The sequence below is a fragment of the Sus scrofa genome, chromosome 12, assembly GCF_000003025.6.
Source record: "Sus scrofa isolate TJ Tabasco breed Duroc chromosome 12, Sscrofa11.1, whole genome shotgun sequence".
Classification (NCBI taxonomy): Eukaryota; Metazoa; Chordata; class Mammalia; order Artiodactyla; family Suidae; genus Sus; species Sus scrofa.
Window position 1 is genome coordinate 33,231,344 of NC_010454.4, and position 24,033 is coordinate 33,255,376.

General features: G+C 44.0%; 1 protein-coding gene across 1 annotated transcript; it reads right to left on the reverse strand.

The window, feature by feature from the left end:
- On the reverse strand, positions 499-23,014 carry COIL (coilin). Its single transcript, XM_003131625.6, is given in 8 exon segments — positions 499-1,475; positions 3,320-3,408; positions 7,327-7,396; positions 9,691-9,738; positions 10,778-10,864; positions 10,987-11,119; positions 11,121-12,077; positions 22,725-23,014. Coding segments are annotated over 8 exon segments (1,713 nt in total). The 5' UTR covers positions 22,970-23,014; the 3' UTR covers positions 499-1,391.

Sequence of the window (24,033 nt, forward strand, 5' to 3'; positions counted from 1 at the left end):
CATTTCAAATCAATTAAGTACACATGTTCATACACATCGATGTCATGCAAATTAAAACTGGACAGCATCTTTTTTGCTGCAATAGCTCCCAGATGTTACAAACTCCACTAGACTAAACTTGGTTACACTTTTTTTCTTTTCTCTATTTATTTTTTTTGCTTTTTAGGGCCACACTCAAGGCATATGGGAGTTCCCAGGCTAGGGGTCAAATCGGAGCTGCAGCTGTCGGCCTACACCACAGCCACAGCAATACCAGATCTGAGGCACATCTGCAACCTACACCACAGCTCACGGCAATGCCAGATCCTTAACCCACTGAGCAAGGCTAGGGATCGAATATGCATCCTCATGGATACTAGTCATTATTGCTGAGCCACGACAGGAACTCCCCCTTTTTTCTTTTAGTCAAGGCAAAACTTGTTCCAGAAAATCCTTTCATGATTGTAAAACAAGATGGTAATCTGCAAACCTCAACTGATAGATGACTCAGCATGGAAGTTCAGTTCAATATGATTTTATTTGAAAATACGCAAAGCTGAAGGAGGGATCTGATGTTTTGTTAAAACAATTTTCACAGTATATATTTTAGCCTTTTTAGCACTTTGTGTGAATAATAACAGAAAAGGAAGTTTCTGTGTGAGATCCTCACTCCAGCACGCTTAGCCAGGTGCTCAAGATCTTGCAGGAAGAGAACCCTGGTCTGAGCTGATGGTCAATCCTCTCACCCGAGTGGCGCCCCTGTTCTTCCCCAGGCACACGGGAACTCTTATGTCCACTGCTCTCCGCAGGCCCTGAGAGTCCTTCATTCCGAAGCTGAGCAAAGTGTGAAAGGATTCCGTAACTCAACGCCTGCCACAAACCCAACTACCTGCCAACTTTTGACAATTACAAGTATCAAATACTTGAAAGGTATAAGATGTCCCACCTTGAAGGGAACAACTTAAGTGAACAAAAATTAAGCAACATGCTTTTGTGGTTTAAAATGTTACTTAGTAAAACTTATGAAGACAAGATATGCAGCATTTATTGTACTTGGTGTTATAAACTCCTAATGAGAATGGCTACTTGTTGGTTAAAAAAAAAAAAAAAAAAAAAAAGGAGAGAAAGAGAAGAAACCATACATATTGCTTTATAAACAATGCCTGAAGGAATGACGTCACGTTTTAGATTTTGTTACTAAAATTAAGCCTGGAAGGGGTGGGGGGATGTGCTACAAAAGCAACACCTGTTATTTTAAACAATGAGGTAGTTTTTTCTATGCAGTAAAGTGAAGATAACCAAAAATGCATACAACTCTCAAATCTTCTTTTTTTTTTTTTAAAAAAAAAGTTCAGGTTATAGTCACTTTCACAAATAAGACATTTATAAACCATAAGGTGGAGAGGTCATACTCAGGCAGGCTCCACGCTTTACGTGTTACTTGGAGATTCAATGATCAGTCTTGGATCAATTAACTCTCTCCAAAAAACGGTGATCTGAGAAAAAACAGAAAATATTCAGTTTAGAGACTTCATTTTGAGATCGCGTGAATCTGTCCGTTAAAAACTTCAGTCAAGTCAATCTCCATTCATGCAGAATGCTCCAAGACCCGGAGTGATTTGAGTCCCGGTAAACGCAGTTCCATGGGGGTAGAAGAATCTGTTTACCTGGAATGCAGCTAAATTTTACATTAAACTTATTTCATCTTTCCTTGGTTTAGGGCAGGGGCTGTCGGGGGGTGGGGTTGCTCCTTACAAAGGGGTCAGGAGGATTTGCCCAACAAGCCTCTGCGGACAGGCAGCCGGCAGACCTCGTGGGAAGCAGACTTGGCCCAGAAAGGTTATTGCTAGACTGGGGATGCCCTTTCGTGCAGCTCTGTAGTTTTTATCCTGTGCTGCCTAAAAACAGGAGGTAGTTCACATTTTACCAAGAGAAAGTGAAGCGAACATGGGCCCCACGGATGAATAACGAGGGCCATCTAGTGTCAGAAAAGGCAATTACAGCCTCTTCTGCAGGCCTCTGTTTAATAAGGCCTCTAAGAGGAAAACCTCCAACATTTAATGTTCCAGTGTAGTTTCCAAGAATACACTTCAACCAAAAAAGTGGGACTGCGTATATGGCAAATAAAGAAATACAGGAGCCTGGGCCAAATCTGCTGAACCTACCACAGACCCTAAAAATGTGCTTTTGGAATAAATCCCTAAGACTGTCATGTATCCCAAAGACAAAGCAAAACATATAGTCTGGTGAGGGTTTCCACAGGTTTACACTTTAGATAAAACGTGACTTTGCAATACTAAAACTCAGACTAATATCATAACATGTCAAGTATAAACACCTTAAGAAGAAGAATTTTCTTAAATATAAATTCTATTCACTTTAGTGCTACCATATTCTACCGTGGCTGCCATTCCAGCAACTCTGGAAGTCTGGCTGCTGCCAAAGCTTTAAACCATATACTTCTGAAAATGGCAACTTAAGGATTTAAAGAAAGTTAAAAGACAGATTCATCGTTTTACCTCATTCTTCAGAAATATCTGTGCTATTATAGGTCAGGATTGTGGCAACATTTGGGAGGGAGTAGCGAATGCAAGGAGATGTGATGGAGATTTCTGGAAGGTCTGCTTATGTTCTTTTTCTTTGCTTTCTTTCTTTCTTTTTTTTTTTGCTTTTCTTTTTTTTTTTTTGCTTTTTAGGGCCACGAAAACGGCATATGGAAGTTCCCAGGCTAGGGATCAAATCAGAGCTGAAGGTGCTGGCCTACACCAGAGCCACAGCAACACCAGAGCTGTGTGCGTATGCAACCTACACTGCAGCTCTCAGCAATGCGGGATCCTTAACCCACTGAGCAAGGCCAGGGATTGAACCTGCGTCCTCACAGATCCTAGTCAGGCTCACTACCAGTGAGCCACAACAGGAACGCCAATGTTCTATTTCTCGATCTGGGTGCTGGTTCCTACATGTTCTTTCATGAAAATCACTCAAACAATACATTTATGTGTCCTTTTTGAATGTACACGTCGGTAAAAAATTTTTTAAATATACTACGCTTTTCTACTGAACCTTTATAAAACTGTGACTTACACAACTCCACTGTCTTAAATACAATTTGTCATCGGTGTATTTTGTCATGTGGGCTTTCTGAGGTTCAAGATGACACTCTAGCTTGCACTTGGCACTGTTATGGCCACCCCGTAGGCATGACAGACAGCCCCAAGGCCTAGATCCTTTACACTTTAATCCAGGCAGTTCTGGAAGCTGCACCATCACCTTCCAGACCACCAGGAGCCAGTCGAGAGAATGGACGAGCAAGCAACCCCAAGAAGAGAAGCATGCCTACCCTCTTCTCCTGCGTCACAGCGTACTCCACTACCTCAGCTCCATTTTCGTTGTGATAAACCAAATCAAATTTCCCAGGTTCTTTCATGGCTGAAACCAGACGGCAGGGAAGAGAGACAAGAAGTCATTTCCCAGTAGTGAAAGTGTTCTTCTACGGGGAATTCATACCATTAGAAAAACAACCACAAACAAATTGGCCATCGATGTGGAGGCTGGGTACACACATGAAAGCATGGAGTGCTCGGTGACAGGAGACCCTTCGAAAACCCTGCACCCCCAGTAGCTTCTGGGCTACTGATCAGCAGCAAGCTTTCCTTCATCATAAAGAAACGAGTTTCATGCACTCCCAAGAGCAGTCCCAGCAGAGATAATCCCCCAAATAACTAATATGTTTCAATGGGAAAAGGAATATGAATTCTGCAAAATTCTTTTTTTTATTATTTTTTTAATTGTTATTTCCCCAACACAATTTTCTTTTTTCCACTGTACAGCATGGGGACCCAGTCACACATACATGTATACATACTTTTTTTTCCCCATTATCATGCTCCGTCGTAATTAGACATAGTTCTCACAGCAGGATCTCATTGTTAATCCATTCCAAAAACAAGAGTTTGCTTTTTTTTTTTTTTTTGTCTTTTTAGGGCTGCACCCTGCAGCATATGGAGGTTCCCAGGTTAGGGGTCCAATTGGAGCTGCAGCCGCCAGCCTACGCCACAGCCACAGCAACTTGGGATCTAAGCCGCATCTTCGACCTACACCGCAGCTCACAGCAACGCTGGATCCTTAATCCACGAGCAAGGCCAGGATTGAACCCGTGTCCTCGTGGATACTGGAGGGTTCATTACTGCTGAGCCACAATAGGAACTCCTCTGTAAAATTCTTGTATCTTGCTGTGCCCTCACAACCTTACCAGGTGTGAATAAAGGCCTCACTCCCGGGGTAGGGTGGGGCCATTAAAGTGACCATGCAGGGTAAAATCGTGCAAAATCATCTTAATCAATGGGAAAAATTATGATCTTTACAATCTTCTGTCAAAACATTAAAACCTTTATGGAAAATGAAAAAAATACAATTTATGTAGATGCCTATTGATGTAGTATGGTGTGATTTACAACAGGATAGTGAGAATTAAAATGCTTTTTTTTTTTTTTTTTTTTTTTTTTGTCTTTTTATATTTTAGGGCCGTACCCCTGGGCTAGGGGTCCAATTGGAGCTGTAGCTGCCAGCCTACACCACAGCCACAGCAATGCCAGATCCGAGCCATGTCTGTGACCTACACCACAGCTCACGGCAACGCCAGATCCTCAACCCACGCAGGGAGGCCAGTCAGATTCGTTTCCACCGAGCCACAAAAGGAACTCCTCTACTTCTTTTTAAATTATTTTTTTTAGCTGCATCCGTGGAGTGCAGAAGTTCCCAGGCCAGGGTTGGAACCCATGTCACAGCCATGACCCAATGTCACAGTGGCGACAACACTGGATCCCCAGCCCATCAGGCCACCAGGGAACTCCTAAAGTGTTCTATTTCTCTGTCAGAGACATGTCGAGGGTAGGTGGAAGGATGCTCGCCTTCTTGTTATGTAACCACAGTACAGAGTGGGAATCTCTGTTATACCGCCTTTCTCAGTTTGGAACAGCTTGCAGTATGTTATCCTTTGAGCTGCTGACATCATGATAGAGCTCAGAGAGGTTTTTTTTTTTTTTTTCCACAGCTTTCTAAGTTTTTTTGCTGGTGTCACTTCTCGACCCTTTCATCACAACCACTTTCCTCATTTATGTCAAGAAGTCCACGTCAACTGCACTGTCAACATTCCCACGGTTCGCTCTTTCTTCTATGATCCCACCTAAACTCGATCTGGATGTCACTTTTAGCATTCTATCCCCTTTTGTTTCTTTGTGTGGTTTTCATCTCTGTCGGCCAATTCCTATTTCAAGAATCCATTTTTGTAAAAAGTCACGTGGATTTATCACTGAGAAAGAGCTACGCATTTTTGCGTAGGGTGTTATGGAAACTGAGTAGCAGATGCACGGTGACCAACCTCCAAGAGACGTTGAAAGAAGTGACGCTGGTCACTCATCATGATGGGCATCCTATTTATGCAGTCAATGGTGAACTAGCGGTGTTTTATGCAGTTACAGTTAATAGGTAACATACCCAATGTCCCTGGGGGACTGGTTTTTCTTTAACTAAACCAGGGTAACTGAAGTTCATGTACATCAGAACCATGCAAAGTGAGGACTACCTGTATTTCTCTTAGAGAACAGGTAAACTCTTTGGTCTTTTTGCCTTTTCTAGGGCTGCTTCCCACGGCATATGGAGGTTCCCAGGCTAGGGGTCTAATCGGTGCTATAGCCACTGGCCTACACCAGAGCCACAGCAACACCAGATCCAAGCTGTGTCTGTGACCTACACCACAGCTCACGGCAACACTGGATCCTTAACCCACTGAGCAAGGCCAGGGATGGAACCTGCAACCTCATGGTTCCTAGTCGGATTCGTTAACCACTGCGCCACAACGGGAACTCCAGATAAACTATTTCTTGATGTTCCCAAGAAGAAAAGTTCTAATTGGACATGATCACTGTCAATCACCTGACAAGTGATCAGGCTGTGTCCACAGAATTTGACCACAGACAAACTTCTCTGTCCACCATTCCTAAGAAGTGGGGATGGGGATGAATTAAAATGAAGCTCAATCACAAGAAAGCTGAAAAACCAGTATAAGTTGTATCTAGTAATTTCCTTAATACCATAAAGGGACTTTGTCGGAAAACCTTTTTGAGTGATTTCTATGTACTGGAGTTCTGAATCTTTTACTTACTACCTTACTTAAACATGAACAGAAAATAAAATAATTCCTTAGAATCTGCTAAAAAAAAAAAAAAAAAAAAAAAAAAGGATCTTGAAAGTTCCCTTGTGCTGCAGCAGGTTAAGGATCCAGTGTTGCTGCAGCTGTGGCACAGGACAAAACTGCGGTGTGAGTTCGATCCCTGGCCTGAGAACTTCCCCACGCCATGGGTATGGCCAAACAATAAAAAGGGGCCCTGCTCTACTCTCTGGCCAGGGGCCTCTATAAACACAATCCAAGTTAAGCCACATACAGGAAAAAGCCTCCCTATTCCAGGATTTCAGAACCAATAATAGATGGGGTAAACCAGGGATAAAGCAGAGAACGATTTAAAATAATGTGTGCGAGTATGTATACACTTACACTTTAGACATTTTATTTTGACTTAACACACAGAAGCGTGTTCATTTGCCAATCTTTTGAAATAAAGCTGGTAGGTCTTATAAGTCCACAAACGAGAGCTGTCTTTCTTTTATAAACCATACCCTTAATATCTACGTGCATTTCCACAATGTTTGAGTTCTGAGGTTTATTTACTTATTTTTATCTATTTTTTGTCTTTTGCCTTTTCTAGGGCTGCTCCTGCAGCACATGGAGGTTCCTAGGCTTAGGGGTCAGATCGGAGCTGTAGCCACCAGCCTACGCCAGAGACACAGCAACTTGGGATCCGAGCCGCATCTGCGACCTACGCCACAGCTCATGGCAACGCCAGATCCTTAACCCACTGAGCAAGGCTGGGGATCGAACCGGCAACCTCATGGTTCCTAGTCAGATTCGCTAACCACTGAAGCCATGACGGGAACTCCAGTTCTGAGGTTTAAAGTGATGCGAGAATGCAGAAGCTATGAGTGCAACTAAGTGCAGAGTCTTCCCAGACTTTTCCCAAATTCCTCCCAATCTCTTATAGCTGACCACACACAGAGAATGCAAGAGCCAATTTTTCAGTAACAATCCTGAGTCAGCAATCAACTCGGGTTTCAGAGAAATATTTTTTTGCTGTCAATTTCCATAAATTTATGTAATTTTTATGAAATTACATAATTACAGTAATAAAAGCAACATTCCTAACAGCTTTGGAACAAATCTAACAACTTATTTAGAAAACCAACATAGATATGAAGAACCTACATTTTCTAATTCTTTTCTAGAAGACTCACCAGGTAAGGATGAAAGAATTTCTATGTCTACTTGCTGGGTCTCCGGATTATGGCTTAATATTTTTCCTTCCTTTCAAAAATAAAAGTCCAAGTCAAAAATCAACAGGTGAAATATCCTGAATAGACTAAGACCATTGAATTGTACACTTTGAAATAGGCAAAGTGGTGAAATTTATGTTACATAAATTTTATCTCAAATTTTTTAAAGGTTTTTAAATAAACCAACCTGTAGGGGAAATAAAACTCCCGCACACCAAGCCAGTATTCCCTTGGCTAAGTCATCCCAGGAGTAGGTACCACACAACTCAGGACAGCCCCCAGAGCCCAAAGCCTGCTAATGATTCAAACTAGCCAATCCTAAATAGTCTTTCCCCCTCTCCCCAACAAAGCTATAGCCTAGGCTTTTTCCTCACCCCTGCTTCTGCCTCCTGGCCACACCTGGGTACTGTCCCCTTGTGGTCCCGCCTGGCTGGACACTCCGCCTTCTCTTGAGAAAGCTGAATAACAAATTCCTCTCTCAATAGTACTGACATCTCTGCATCATCACTCAGTCACCTCCATAAATTAAAATCCCACAGATACAAATGAGAAAAGGTCAGGGACTGAGAAGATTACACTCTTTGAAGATAGATTTGAATTTTCAAAGACAAACCTGTACAGCAGAAAATGGCACAACATTGTAAGTCAATTATGCTTTAATTTAAAAACTAAAAAATTTTAAAAAAAAAGTTAACTTTAGTATTTAAAGATACTTTAATGAAAATCAAATTTGACAACGTTAATAAACATTAATAGATTTTAAAAATAAGGAAAACAATGAATAAAGCTGGTGATGGAGCAAGATAATAGCACTCGCAATTAAAGCAAAAAAAATGGTACTGATTTTTATTCTTGAAATGGTTTTGATAGCAATTTCCAAAAAGTTCTAAAAATACTGTAAATAAGGCAAAGAGCCTTCTAATATAACTATAATGACCAACATCCAATTAATATGTTTTAAAATAACCAACATCATCTAGAATCATAATTGGGAGAGGTTGTGGAATGTTTCCTCACATATCACAGAGTTAAATTAGCCATCTGTGGTAGGGTGACAAAACATCCTGGTTTGCCCAAGACAGGTCTATTTACATATCCTTTCAGTATAATTATTAATATAACATTAATCCTTTTCACTCACGAGCCTGCTGATTTAAATGATAAATTATGTGTTCACCTATATAAAGGAACTAAGATGATGAAAAAGATGATGAAACACCAATTACCCAGAACTAACCAACCAGATCCCTTCACGAACTGATTCTTTTTCTAGCCCACCTTTTTTTTTTTTTTGGTCTCTTTAGGATTGCACCCTCAGCATATAGAGGTTCCCAGGCTAGGGGTCAAATTGGAGCTATAGCCACCAGCCTACACCAGATCCGAGCCGCGTCTGCGACCTATACCACAGCTCATGGCAATGCTGGATCCTTTAACCCACTGAGGAAGGCCAGGAATCGAACCCGAGTCCTCATGGATGCTCATGGATGCTCTCGGATTCATTAACCGCTGAGCCACAACAGGAACTCCTAGCCTGCTTCTGAGGAAAGGTTCTTACCAAGATTTTAAAAGGCTTCCAAGGTATCAACTCGGATGAAATCACATCTCCTTGTACCTTATCTGTATTACTATATTAATATTACCAATTATTACATTACCTTTTTAAAAATGGACTTACATACTGAATCTCACATTGAGCTAAAAAAGTGCCTTTTAACAAGATTTTCAACAGAATTTTGAATGGGTTAGAAAGGGAAGGAAACAGGTGATGCTATAATCCCACTGACTGAGTCAAACTTTTACTCAGCTGGATAAAGTTCTTATGTCAATATGAAGTTCCATATAAATATTAAATTAATAAATGCCAAGGATAATATTTGTGAATCACTTGTGATTAACTGGTAATGCAAAAGAAACATAATAGACCATAATAACCAGCAGTAATTCACAAATACACAAAATAGATTCCAACGCTGAAAATAATCAAATTTTCTGGCTGAGATTATTTATCATTTTCTTTCAGTTTAGGATCATGGGGAAGAGGTACTCAGACAACTGTGCGTCTAAGCTGATTATTTTAAACAAGTGAGTAAATAAAAATAACCTGCCATTCCCATTCTACATTCTTCCCAAGTGTTAAGAAAAATGACACTGGAAGACTTCAAAGTGATGAAATTAAAAAGTTCGCATTTTGATAATACTTTAATTTTCTACTTTATGGCATTATTTACTCCATAAAAATCCATATTATCCATAGTGACAGTATTAAATCTGACTTTAGCTTCTCTTAACATACTGACACGATTATTTTCAAATAAAGGATCTTACCTTGTAGTCAGAGATATCAGGAAAATAATCGGATGTCAGTTCCAAAAGCTAAAAAAAGAAGAAAACCTCATCAATACCCAAGCCCTGTGGTTCCTTTCCTTCTACTCCTGAGAAAGCAAAACAGGCAGTGTTGGGTGCCCCCTAGACACTCTAGGGGCCCTACTGCGAGCCTATGGCAAAATGGGGGTTCCAGTAGGAAAGGTTTATTGGGGTTTTGGGTGGTTTTTTGGATGATATGTGGGACCCCCCCCTTTTTTTTTTTTTTGCTTTTTAAGGCTGCACCTGCGGCATATGAAGGTTCCTAGGCTGAGTCTAATAGGAGCTACAGCTGCCAGCCGACGCCACAGCCACAGCAATGCTAGACCCAAGCCATGTCTGCAACCTACACCACAGCTCAAGGCAACGCTGGATCCTTAACCCGCTGAGCAAGGTCAGGGACCGAGCCTGGAACCTCACATTTCCCAGTCAGATTCGCTTCCTCTGCGCCACGATGGGAACTCCTGTGGGACGTTTTTTTTACTGAGCACTTCTATGTTCCAGACACCAGGCTGATCCACTATTATTCATTTGGGAAACAATTCCTGGGCACCTACTACATGCCAGGTAAGAGAATATGAAAAATATGCTCCAGGGAGGGTTTTTATAAATATGACAAAATTATGAATTACAGTTTAATAAGTCTGTTAAATTTTATTAATATAATTTATAAATTCTATTAAATTATAAATATAAATGTAATCTGATGTGCTGATGAGTAAGTTTATCTGGAAGGGGAGATAATCTTTTTTGCTGTAATTGCTATTGTTTTAAACTGTACCTTTTTTTTTTTTTTTTTTCTGGCTTTCCTGGGGCTGCTGCTGCAGCATATGGAGGTTCCCAGGCTAGGGGTCTAATCAGAGCTACAGCTGCCGGCCTACGCCAGAGCCACAGCAACACGGATCCAAGCCGCTCTGTGACCTACACCACAGCTCACAGCTTCACCGGATCCTTAACCCACTGAGCAAGGTCAAGGATCGAACCCTCAACCTCATGGTTCCTAGTCAGATTCGTTAACCACTGAGCCACAATGGGGCCTCCTAAACTGTACCTTAAATGCAATCTTATCTCCAACTTGAGGGGCAGCTGCTAACAGCGGTAAGAGACTGTAGTCCCTCTTCCGTGTCTCGACGGGATTCTGAAAAACAGATTCTCGATGTGATTTGTTACTGGTGAGAAGAATGTGAACCCACCACATCAACTCCAGACGCACTATGTGTGGGAAGGGGGAGAGGTAAACCCACAATAAATAAGACTAACCTGGATAATCGTAGAGGAGTTTGTCACCATTTCATTCAACTGCTGTTGCTTCTGATACTCAGCATTTCTATTTAAAACACAGGGACCGGCGGGCCCCCGGCCTCGACCTCGCCCCGCATCCCCCGACCCCTCGCCCCTTCCAAGAAAGAAGGTCCTCTCCTCTGCCCCAGCCTCTTCCCATACTGGTGGGGACAGTCACGTTGGGAGGAGGACCAAGGGCCTGCCTGCCACCAGGGGCATTTGGAATCTGCGACGATGGCCCTGGGCACGCTCTTCCCGTCAAGAAGCCTCCAGGCTTTAAGGACTCCGCCGCACACTCGCGGGCGTTCTTGGCCCTCACGCACGGGTCATCGGACTCTGAACTTGAGTCGGAACTAGACGAGGATGTGCCGGTGGTCTTGCCCTTGATGGGCGCAGAGGTACAGCCAGCTTTTGCCGTCACTTTGTTTGCAGCTGTGGTTTGCACAGAGGGTCCTTCCTTTGACGCCTCGGTCGACGTTTTCCCCGAGGAACGTCGCACCTCCGAGATGACATTGCTGAGACCATCACTGGTGGATTCGCCAGAGGACTCGGACTCTGAGGAGGAAGCGGGACTATCTTTTGTTCGAAGGCTTGCGCCACTTTTCCTTTTGGCTTTCACCAGGCTGTTTCTAGCAGGAGGACCTTTTGGGGACGTGCCCTTCTGGATGGGCCACTCTTTCACCGACTGTGCTTTAGGAGCCTTGGGCGTCTTTGCCTGTTTTTTGTATTCACGTTTCTCCTTTTTCTTTGAGGATTTTCTTTCGGTCTCTCCGTCGTCGTCGTCGTTGTCATCATCCATGACACTACACGTAGTTTTATTTCTCCTCTTGTTTTTTTGACTCCCACTCTGATCTGTGACAGCTTTTGGTTCCAGGTCCAAGTTCTTCTCACTGTTGATGTTCTCGTGCCTCTTCCAGGGCTTCTTTGAATTTCTGCAATCGAGTTCGGTTTCTTCATCCTCCTCCGACTTAAATGCCCGCTTCTTGGCTTTTCTAGGTACTAAAGGAGTACTATCACCATTACTAACTGCTACAGGACTGTCAGCAACTCCTCTCTCTTCTAATTTAACTCTATCAAAAGAACAAGAGAGAGAAAACTTCAGTAGGCAATTCGTAAGAGGGCTCCAGGATGTAGCTATAAACTAAGATTACTGAAAACTGTCACTGTCATCAATTAATTAAAAAAAACCAAATTAAAAAGTAAAAAAAGTTTTAAAATCTAAAAAATTAAAAAGGACAAAAGGCTCTCTCTCTCTCTCTTTTTTTTTTTTTTTTTTTTTTTGTCTTTTCTAGGGCCACACCCGCAGCATATGGAGGTTCCCAGGCTAGGGGTCGAATAGGAGCTATAGCCACTGGCCTATGCCACAACCACAGCAATGCCACATCTAAACCATGTCTGTGACCTACACCACAGGTCACAGCAACACCGGATCCTTAACCCACTGAGCAAGGCCAGGGATCGAACCTGCAACCTCGTGGTTCCTAGTTGGATTCGTTAACCACTGAGCCATGACGGGAATTCCCCACAAAATTCTCTTTTTAACAAAATGGCCCATATGGCATCACTTATGGTCAACTTTCAGATGACTAGTTTTACATACTGATCATCTGCTGCATCCTAAACATTTTCTATAGATCTTCTCTAATCTGAATACCACCACGAAGTGGTGAACATCACTCTTTCATTTAAAAACAGGTCACAGAGTTACCGTCGTGGCTCAGTGGTTAACGAATCCAACTAGGAACCATGAGGTTGCGGGTTCGATCCCTGGCCTTGCTCAGTGGGTTAAGGATCCGGCGTGGCTGTGAGCTGTAGTGTAGGTTGCAGACGAGGCTCAGATCCTGCGTTGTTGTGGCTCTGGTGTAGGCTGGCAGCTACAGCTCTGATTAGACCCTTAGCCTGGAAACCTCCATGTGCCACAGGAGCGGCCCTAGAAAAGGCAAAAAGACAAAAATAAAATAAAATAAATAAAATAAAATAAAATAAAAACAGATCACAAGGAGTCCCCTTGTGGCTCAGCGGAAATGAATCCAACTAGCACCCATGAGGACACAGGTTTGATCTCTGGCCTCGCTCAGTGGGCTGAGGATCCGGTATTGCAGTGAGCTGTGGTGTAGGTCACAGACATGGCTCAAATCTCATGTTGCTGTAGCTGTGGTATAGGCTGGCAGCTGTAACTCCAATTCAACCCCTAGCCTGGGAACCTCTATATGTGGTCCTAAAAAAGCAAAACACAAAAACAAAAACAAATTATACAACTCAACAGCAACCCAAATGAAAACCAACAACCCAAATGAAAAATGGGCAAACAACCTGAATAGAGGAGTTCCCATTGTGGCGCAGCAGAAACAACTCCGACAATGAGGATAGACCACTCTGGATGAGTCTGTGAGGGTGATATTAACATTTGAACTTGTACACTATATAAAGCAGATGGCCTTTGTGAGCAGATGGTCCCAATGTGAGTAGGCTTTGCCCAATCCATTGACCGCCTGAATAGAATGAAAGATGGAATAAGAGGGAACTCGTGATCCCTGACTGTTTTTTTTTTTTTTTTTTTTTTCCGTCTTTTGTCTTTTTGTCTTTTGTTGTTGTTGTTGTTGCTATTTCTTGGGCCGCTCCTATGGCATATGGAGGTTCCCAGGCTAGGGGTTGAATCAGAGCTGTAGCCACCGGCCTACGCCAGAGCCACAGCAACGCAGGATCCGAGCCGCGTCTGTAACCTACACCACAGCTCACGGCAACGCCGGATCGTTAACCCACTGAGCAAGGGCAGGGACCGAACCCGCAACCTCATGGTTCCTAGTCGGATTCGTTAACCACTGCGCCACGACGGGAACTCCCCCTGACTGTCTTTAAGCTGGGACATCAGTAGTGCTTCTCTTGCCTTCAGACTAGGACTCAGACTGAAACACACCATCAACTCTCCCAGTTCTCAGCGCTTGCACTGGGGCTGGAGCTTTATCAGCAGCCTCCCCTCGTCTCCAGCCTGCCGACTGCAGACCCTGGGACCTCACAGCCTCTATAATCTCATGAGCCAATTCTTTATAATAAATCTCGTATCTATAGCTATAGCCATAGCTATGTATGTATCTATATTGTCTCCTATGACTTCTGTTTCTCTGGAGAAGCCTAATACACAATTCATCCAAAATTACTTCACTACAGTAAAGGAATTCTCTTCCTCCATGAGCTGACAATGGCAATTCTAATAGGTACAGCCCAATGACAGAAAGTGAGGGAGTGTTCCTGGTGTCAAGCACACAGAGGGTGCTTAAAAAAATGCCTGCTAAAAACATACACTGTTCTTTCAATACATTTACATCCAGTTGCATCTTTCATCAAGTTTCTTTTACAGGGAAAGATGTAGACAATCATATTTGAAAATAAAGTACAACTGGTGAATAAGAAAATCTATTATCGGCATTCTTTAAATTTTTTAAGGTATAATAATCCTATAGCTTCATCTCAGTGTGATAGTTGAAAAAAATCTTTAATTATTCTTCAGAATGCACAAACACACAGACACATGCAAATCGAGGCAAAATAAAAGCTACCAATATGAGGAATAAGATGGAGAGAGAAATAAAACACTGAAAGAACAGGGATTTAAATTATAAAAACACATCACCCCCCATTCTCGAATGTGGACGTGGGCATCTAGCAGCAAGGAAGTAATTCTTAAACTGGCAAAAGCTGGTTTGGCATGCTCTGATTCTAAGAACTACTAAGGAATTTCTAGAATATGGAACTTTCCTTAATTTTTTTTTCTTGCTTTTTAAATTATTTTTTTATTATTTTATTTATTTTTTTTATTTTTATTTTTATTTTTTTTGTCTTTTTGCCTTTCTTGGGCCGCTCCCGCGGCATATGGAGGTTCCCAGGCTAGGGGTCGAATCGGAGCTGTAGCTGCCAGCCTACACCACAGCCACAGCAACGCGGGATCCGAGCCGCGTCTGCAACCTACACCACAGCTCACAGCCACGCTGGATCGTTAACCCACTGAGCAAGGGCAGGGATCGAACCCGCCACCTCATGGTTCCTAGTCGGATTCATTAACCACTGCGCCATGATGGGAACTCCTAAATTATTTATTTTTTAGCCATACCACAGCATGTGGAAGTTCCTGGGCCAGAGATGAAATTCAAGCCACAGCTGTGACCTACATCACAGCAGCAGCAACACTGGATCCTTAGCCCACTGTGTGCTGGACCAGGGATTGAACCTGCACTGCTGCAGAGACAACATCAGATCCTTAACCCACTGCACCACAGCAGGAACTCCTTATTTTTTCATTTTTTAAAATTTTACTGAAGTGTAGTCAATTTACAATATTGTGGTAATTTCTGCTGTACAATAAAGTGATCCAGTTATACATATACACATACACATATCCTTCATTTTTCAGAGTTTTTTCCCACATAGGTTATCACAGAATATTGAATAGAGCTCCCGATGCAGCAGGTCCCTGTGGGCCAGTCATTTCACATACCACAGTGTACATATGCCAATCCCAAACTCCCAATCCATCCCTTCCCTTCCTTAACATTCTTTTTTTTCTTTTTTCTTTTTTTTTTTTTTTTTTTTTGTCTTTTTGCCATTTCTTGGGCCACTCCCGCAGCATATGGAGGTTCCCAGGCTAGGGTCAAATCGGAGCTGCAGCCACCAGCCTACGCCAGAGCCACAGCAACATGGGATCCAAGCCGTGTCTGCAACCTACACCACAGCTCACAGCAACGCCAGGTCCTTAACCCACTGAGCAAGGCCAGGGATCCAACCCGAAACCTCCTGGTTCCTAGTCAGATTCGTTAACCACTGAGCCACGACGGGCACTCCCTTCCTTAACATTCTTTTTTTTTTTTTTTTTTTTTTTTTTTTTTTTATTTTCCCACTGTACAGCAAGGGGGTCAGGTTATCCTTACATGTATACATTACAATTACATTTTTTCCCCCACCCTTTGTTCTGTTGCAACATGAGTATCTAGACAAAGTTCTCAATGCTATTCAGCAGGATCTCCTTGTAAATCTATTCTAAGTTGTGTCTGATAAGAACATTCTTGATTAATTTGTTTTCACTTGTAGCAATGCTACGATTCAAGTTTCTATTCTGAGATGCTCAATTAGAGCCAAACTTTCCATCACACTTTGAAAATGACAGCAAGACCTTCTGTTCAGCCACTGTGGGCTGTTAATTCACTGGAACACCACACGTGCTGCCTGTGGTGTAGGCAGGACCTGTGGCTTTCAGAAGGGTCTGCAACACCATCATGCTTTCAAACGCAGCTCTTGGCATCATCTCACCCGCTTCTGCAGACCGTGGATCTGTGGATACTGGACGTATGATTGCTGCAGCCTTGCTATCGGCTATTCCTGAAGAGACTAATTTCAGTTTGGGACATATTAAGATTGAGAAACAAAAGGCCATCTGCAGAACAAGGATCAGGCAACCTGGGCCTGCTCAGGTACCATTCTTTTCGGGGTGGACAGTTTCCCTGGCAATGCTCCTTGTTTTTCCATTTGGATCACTGTCTTTTTACAAACAAAGGTGACTCTAGCCATTCTTTCGCAACGAAAAGTGAAATTAACTGTACAATTAGCAATGAAACAGATTTGATTCCAAGAAAGTTTTCAGACTCTCCACTGTCCATTCAAACTCTTTACAGGACAAACTGGGTAGTATTATCAAAATGCAAGGTATTCCCTTTACATTTGCGATTTTGCTTCTAGGATTCTATCAGACAGAGATACAGACATGCTTATCTTCACTGCCTGGCACACACACCCCCACACCCCATTGCCTGCCAAGGCCAAAGTGATTGTCTGGATTCAAATGCTTCTTCTGCCTTTCGTTACATTTTAAAAATATCGTTACCTCATCCTTTCTTGTCAGTAAAAACAGAGGTTATGATAACAATTATAGAACTCGGAGTTCCCATCGTGGCGCAGTGTTAACGAACCCGATAGGAATCATGAGGTTGCGGGTTTGGTCCCTGGCCTTGCTCAGTGGGTTAAGGATCCAGCGTCGCCATGAGCTGTGGTGTAGGTTGTAGACGAGGCTCGGATCCCACGTTGCTGTGGCTCTGGCATAGGCCGGCGGCTACAGCTCCGATATGACCCCTAGCCTGGGAACCTCCATATGCCATGGGAGTGGCCCTAGAAAAGGCAAAAAGACAAAAAATAATAATAATAAATAAAATAAAATAATTACAGAACTCAAATGAGCTTTCATATTCAGTTAGAGCAGTGCTGGGCTCAGAGCAAGTGCTTTCCAATGTTAGCTCTAATTTTTATTAATACTATGATTAATCCTCTGAGGGCAGGAGGTGGTGGGTTTTCAGTGAACTTGCACCATCAGATGGAGGTGAAATTCAACTAAGAGCTCGAAAGCAGGGATCTGAGATCTCTTTGGGTCCCATCTGTTCCCTGCAGCCTCCCTCCTGCCTGGCTGCTGCTCTCAGCGCCCTGCATTACCAGCTTCAGAGAATTAAGTTCTTTGACCAAGGGCACACAGTTAATGAGCACAGAGCCTGGATTCGAACCCAGGGCTCTGACTCCAGGCCCTGAGCTCTTAATCACTCTGCTCTCTTACCTTTCATACAATATTGAACAAAGTAGCTCATATATTGTTGACATAAATACAGACCTATACAACTATTCTAGTGGCCAGTTTGACAGTACCCATCAAATTTTAAAATTTGACGAGGGTGTGCCCCTTCCAGGAATGTACCTACTGAATCACTGCCAAGTACACAAAGATACACAAGTATGTTACAGGGAAAATCAGACAACTGATGCCAAGGTCTGAATGTTTGTGCCCCCCTACATTCCTATGTTGAAATTCTAACCCCCACAATGTGACGGTATTAGGAGGTGGGGCCAGTAAGATGTGATTTGTTCATAAGGTGGCGCTCTTGTGAATGGGATCAGTGCTCTTATAAAAGAGACCCCCAGGGCTCCCTAGGCCTCTTCCTCCATGTAAGGATACAGGGAGAAAGTGCCACCTATGAACCAGGAAGCAAGCCCTCACCAGACAGTGAATCTGCTGGCACCCCAATCTCGGACTCCCCAGCCTCTAACTGTGAGAAACAAATTTTTGTTGTTTATAAGCTACCCAGTTTATGGTATTTTTATTATAGTAGGCCAATCAAGCTATGATAACAACCTAAAGTATCCATTAATAAAGGGCTGGTTAAATGGATATGGTTGTACAAAGGAATACTATATGGCACTGAAAAAGAATGAGGCACATCATGGTTAGAACTCCCTGGAGGTCTAGTGGCATTTTCACTGCTGTAGCTTCAGTTCAATCCCTGGTCAGGGAACTGAGATCCCACATCAAGCCACTGCACACCACAGCCTAAACAAGTAAATAATAAAAAGAACGATGTATGTCACATATTATACATACTAAAATGAAAGATACCCAAGACACATTAGGTTAAAAAGTAAGATTCCGGACAAAGTCTATGTTACAATGACATGTGTCTTTTCAAAGTATAGGAGTTCCTGTTGTGGCACAGCTGAAACGAATCTGACTACGATCCGTGAGGATGCAGGTTCAAGCCCTGCCTCACTCAGTGGGTTAAGGATCCAGTATTGTTGTGAGCTATGGTGCAGGTCACAGTTGTGGCTCAGATCTGGTGTTGCTGTGGCTGTGGTTCAGGCCGGCGGCTACAGCTCCAATTCGACCCCTAGCCTGGGAACCTCCATATGCCGGGTGTGTGGCTTTTAAAAGCAAAAAAAAAAGTATAACTATATATGTTTGTACATGTATAGAAAAGACACCCCAAATTTAATGATGATACTTCTGGAGAGTGGGACATGGAAAGAGTACATGAGAAAAGAAATAATTTCAACTTTTGTTTTTGGCTTTTTAGGGCCACACGCAGGCCATATGGAGGTTTCCAGGCTAGGGGTCAAACTGGAGCTGTAGCTGCCAGCCTATACCACAGCCACAGCAAGGCCAGTTCCGAGCCACATCTGGGCCCTATACCACAACAATGGATCCTTAACCCACTGAGCAAGGCTAGGGAATCGAATCTGCGTCCTCATGGATACTAGCCAGATTCGTTTCCACTGAGCCACAATGGGAATTCCCCACTGTGAACTATTTTCAAGTTGTTGTTTGTTTGTTTTGTTTTTGCCACAGTCACAGCATGAGGAAGTTTCTGGGCCAGGGATCAAACCTGCACCACAGCAGTGATCCAAGCCACAGCAGTGACAACACTGGAGCCTTAACCCACTGAGCCACCAGGGAACTCATGAAGTATAACTCTTTTTCTAAACAGCAAGCCTTCTTTTTGTTTGTTTTAATAAAAGAACAGGAGAGTTCCTGTCGTGGTGCAGCAGAAACAAATCCGACTAGGAACCATGAGGTTGTGGGTTTGATCCCTGACCTCGCTTAGTGGGTTAAGGATCCAGTGTTGCCATGAGCTGTGGTGTAGGTCTCAGACATGGCTCGGATCCCACGTTGCTGTGGCTCCAGCATAGGCCAGCGGCTACAGCTCCAATTCGACCCCTAGCCTGGGAACCTCCATATGCCATGGGTGCGGCCCTAAAAGGACAAAAAGACCAAAAATTAATTAATTAATTAATCAAAAAATAAAAGAACAGGAAAGGACGACTAACGCTCCAGAATGAAAGCAGCCCAGGCCTACCTGCCATTGGTCTCTATTTACCCACGGGCATTGGACAAACATGCTGCTCAGTATGAGAGAGAAGAGCTCTCAGTATTTTATATCCCAAAACCATCAGCCGGCTATGAAACGAGGCTTAATGTCAAGAGACCCAGAGCTGCACAAAGATCAGCAGTCTCAACGGCAAGGACCTGCTTTGGCACGTGAGGTTTCAGGAAACCCAATGTGCCCCCAGCCTGGCTCAGACACTGTCTTCTTCATGCCCAGTTCCAGCCTCACAGACATTTCAGAGGGGGCTGGCTGACTATCCAAGGAGCTACTGATCACAGCAATGTGCAAGGAGAACTCGAATGTTCCGTGTCAAAGAATCACTATTAAATGCCACAGCATTAAGAGCGAAAGAGGAGAGAAGGCACTTTGTCTCCTCACAGAAGGGCTCACTCTACCTGGTCCTTCTCCAAACCAGGTGCTGCGCCCAGGCCTCTGTGACGCTCTCTTCAGGGGGTGCCATGGACTAAACTGTGTCCCCTCACAATGTGTATGTGGAGCCCCAACCCGCAGTACCTGTGACTATGACAGGGCCTTGGAAGAGATAATACAGTGAGGACAAGGCTGTGAGAGTGAGCCCTTATCCAGTCTGACTGGTGTCCTCAGGAGAGAGAAAATCTGGACACACAGAGACACCAGGTCATGTGTCTTTCTGTGAGGACAGAGAAAAGGCCACGTGAGAACCCAGGAAGAAGGGAGACAGATGTCTGTGAGCCAAGGAAAGAGGCCTCAGGAAAAAAACTGCATCTGCCAACATCTTGGTCTTGGACTTCCAGCCTCCAGAAATGTGAGAGGGAAATTTCGGTCGCCTAAGCCAGCCCATCGGTGGTATGCTGTTACAGCAGCCCTAGCAAACGAACTCTGGGGCTCCAGACAAACAGGAGCACTTCCTCCTCCCAGGAGAGTTGGAGACGGCCTTCAGGAGCTCCCTGTCTGTCGGCAGCCTGGGAGCAGAGGAAGGAAGATTCTGGAGGCTCAAGACAAGGGGCTGTGAAGAAGCGGCTGTGACAGACACACAAGTGTGAAGACGCCCCTCGAGAGAGTCCTCTCAGCACTCTTGGCAATCCCGACAAGTCCTTTTGAAGGTCCAACTCTTCTCTTGGGAGTTCCCTCTGTGGTGCAACAGGATCAGCGGCAGGTCTGCAACACCAGGATGCAGGTTCAATCCCAGCCGGCGTAGGGGTGGGTTAAGGATCCAGCGTTGCCACTTGCCAAATCCCAGCAAGTGTGGCTGGGATTTGATCCCTGACCTAGGAGCTCCATGTGCCACAGAACAGCCTCAAAAGACCACAAGCAAACAAACAAACAAACAAACTCTCCTCTCCTCACCAAGCCAGGGTAGCTTTTGCCTCCACAACCACACTGGGCCACCCAACATTTCCTACTCATCCTTCAAGGTACTGCTAGATTCCCTGACCATCTGTGTGTCACGAAGATCTCTCCTTTCTCAACCATCTTCCCCACTAGCAGCAAAACCTGGTTTAATTATGCAGTGTCCATACGACACAAGAAGATAGCATACGGAAACACAACACTGGTTCTTTCGATCTATTCCAACAATGTTAAGTACTTTCCAGAGAAAAGAGTGTTTTCCTTCCGTAGCTCTGAAGAAGAGTGAGTCTGTCGGGAAGACAGTGAGTGGCTGGGGACACCAAACCACAAAAACACACAAAACTTCCAAGTGCAACCTCTCCTAAGACTTGCCCTTACTGAAGCCAGTTGCACGGGTATTTCTTGACATATGCAAGTTTGCATTTTGGTGTTCAGGAGGAATTCTGCCTGCCATTATGCTGTATTTATTTCTTATAACAGCCTTCAAGGTGTGCTTTTGACATCATTAATCATAAAGAGTGTCATGTCTAGAGGATTCATGAATTGAAGTGTAACTGCAGCTGGTTATTGGTAAGTCATTAATTCACTAGGCAGGAGATCAGAAAGTAAACAGGAGACATTGCAGTCCTTACAACTGTAATATTTAAAGAGCCCCTGAACTGCAGAGGGAATGAAAACCTATTCCACAGGGAACTAGAAGGAAAAAGAACTTTTTGAAACTTGGACTACTTCAAATTGTCACTGGAAACACCTAAACATTATTAGACAATCATAGTGTACCTGATTTTAAAAGAAAGATACACACATAGACTCAAAGATGTAGTAATTATTTGAAATGAAATTCCCTGATGTTCTGAAGAAATCTTAGGAATCTGAACATGCTCTGGGGAAAGGAATACGCAGCCTTTAACATAGGGAGGAAATAGCCTGGTTCACAGCTCTAGAATTTTTTTCACGTAGCTGAAGCTTTAAAAACAACCCTGAATAAATCAATCCAAGATTTGAATCCGAACTGAAATGATCGTGTCTCACCATTTTATTGAGACAAACCAATCACACGCAGGCAGTTTATACCACAGCTGCTCCTTGATACTCATCTCAGTGTCATTTTTAACAAATTTCCAGAGGCATATTTAAAACGATTTTGACCCAAAAGGGTCCCAAACACCTATTTAAGGGAACCCAGGTAAGACCCAGAATGACACACAACCAGTCTGCGGGGGGGGGGGGGGGTGTATCGCGTGAGCACTGAGGTTGGACGAGCCGCACGTGGTGACGAAAACAAGACTGCTGGTCCTTTTGCTTGGGTCTCAGGCACCTGACCCTGCTAGCCTCCAGGGGAAGGCACCCCCGCACGCCTAACACAGTGCCTAGCGAAGGAAGCATCTACTAAACCAAAGCTCGAAGAACGCAGGCTCTGCCCAAACCCAAGATCAAGGTTTCTCCAAGTTTGGTCCAACAACCTCCAGAACCAGCAGCATCCTGGGGAAGGATGCTCGTTACAGTGCAGACTCCTGAGCCCCCCATACCAGACTAGACCAATCAGAATCTCCGGGGTTCTGGGGGCAGTGCACTTTGACAGCCACCCAAACCGGCACCCCCCCCCTCCCCTGACGGTCTCCAGAGGCCTGAGGCGCCTCGGGCGTGCGCAGGCGCGTCCCCGACGCCCCGCGCCCCCGCCCCGCCCGCCCGCCCGCGCACCTGAGGCTGTCGTTGTCTCGTACCAGGCGCGCGCTCTCGGCTGGGGGCAAGAGCCCCCCGTCCAAGTAGAGGCCCAGGAGGGCCCCAGAACTGAAGCCGAAGCGCTGGCGGATGAGACTGATGAGATCCGTGACAAATCGGCATCTGTTCAAGTCGATGAGAAGCCAGAAGGACGTGCAATGCGGGGTGGCCGGCGGCGGGTAATCAAATTGAAGCCGTAGCCTAACCGTCTCGGAGGCTGCCATCTTGCTCGATGCGCAACGGAAGCCGAGAGACACCACTGGGCTACCGAGAGGCGTGCTCGGGGGCCCGCCCCCTAGAGCCTGCTAACGTGTGCCACCTGTTGGTGGCAAGCGACTGCTACAGGCTTGGGGACGGGCAAGGAGGCGGAACGGGATTGATTCAATGCGATTGTTCAAGGCAGGGCAAAAGTATAAGCGAAATGTCTTCACTCTTTTCCGACTAAGCGCTATGTAGGGTCCGAATTTAGGCAACTTTCTAGATAAAAAAAGCACCGCTCAGCGGTGATCTTCTAAGGTATTTACTCATATACATAAAATAACTTCAAAAAATTGACTCCCCATGTATTTCGTTCACAAAATTTTTCATCATACAGAGTTGCAAAAGATGGAATTCCTAATGCAAATATTGGCATTTTGAAGCAATACTATTAATCTTTCAAATGGATCCAGGGGAATTTAAATACCTTAGCGGTAATACCTAAGTAAAATATAAAAAATAAGCCCTCAGCAGAGTTCCCGTTGTGGTGCAGCGCAAACGATTACGACTGGGAACCATGAGGACGTAGGTTCGATCCCTGGCCTCGCTCAGTGGGTTAAGGATCTGGCGTTGCTGTGAGCTGTGGTGTAGATCGAAAATGTGACTTGGATCCTGCATTGCTGTGGCTGTGGCATAGGCCGGCAGCTGTGACTCTGATTAGATCCCTAGCCTGGGAATCTCTATATGCTGCGGGTGCACCCCTAAAAAAGAAAAATATATATATATGTGTGTGTGTGTATATATATATATATATATAAAATAAAAGAAGCTGTATGGGGGTTTTTTAACTATCCATGTCTCTATGGATGGACATTGCTAACTGAAACAGGGCTTTCCATCATTTCTGGACCTATTTTGTTTGTTTGTTTTCAGTTGATGTTAAGTCCTGAGAAAGCTTGTTCATTTATATAAGTAGATGAAAATGGAAAGATGTGTCATTGGCAGTGTCAGTCAATTCCTTAAACTCTTTCCAAGTTATATGCTAAAATTGCCTAGAGATTGTTCTTTAAAAATTATTTTCGGGGGGACC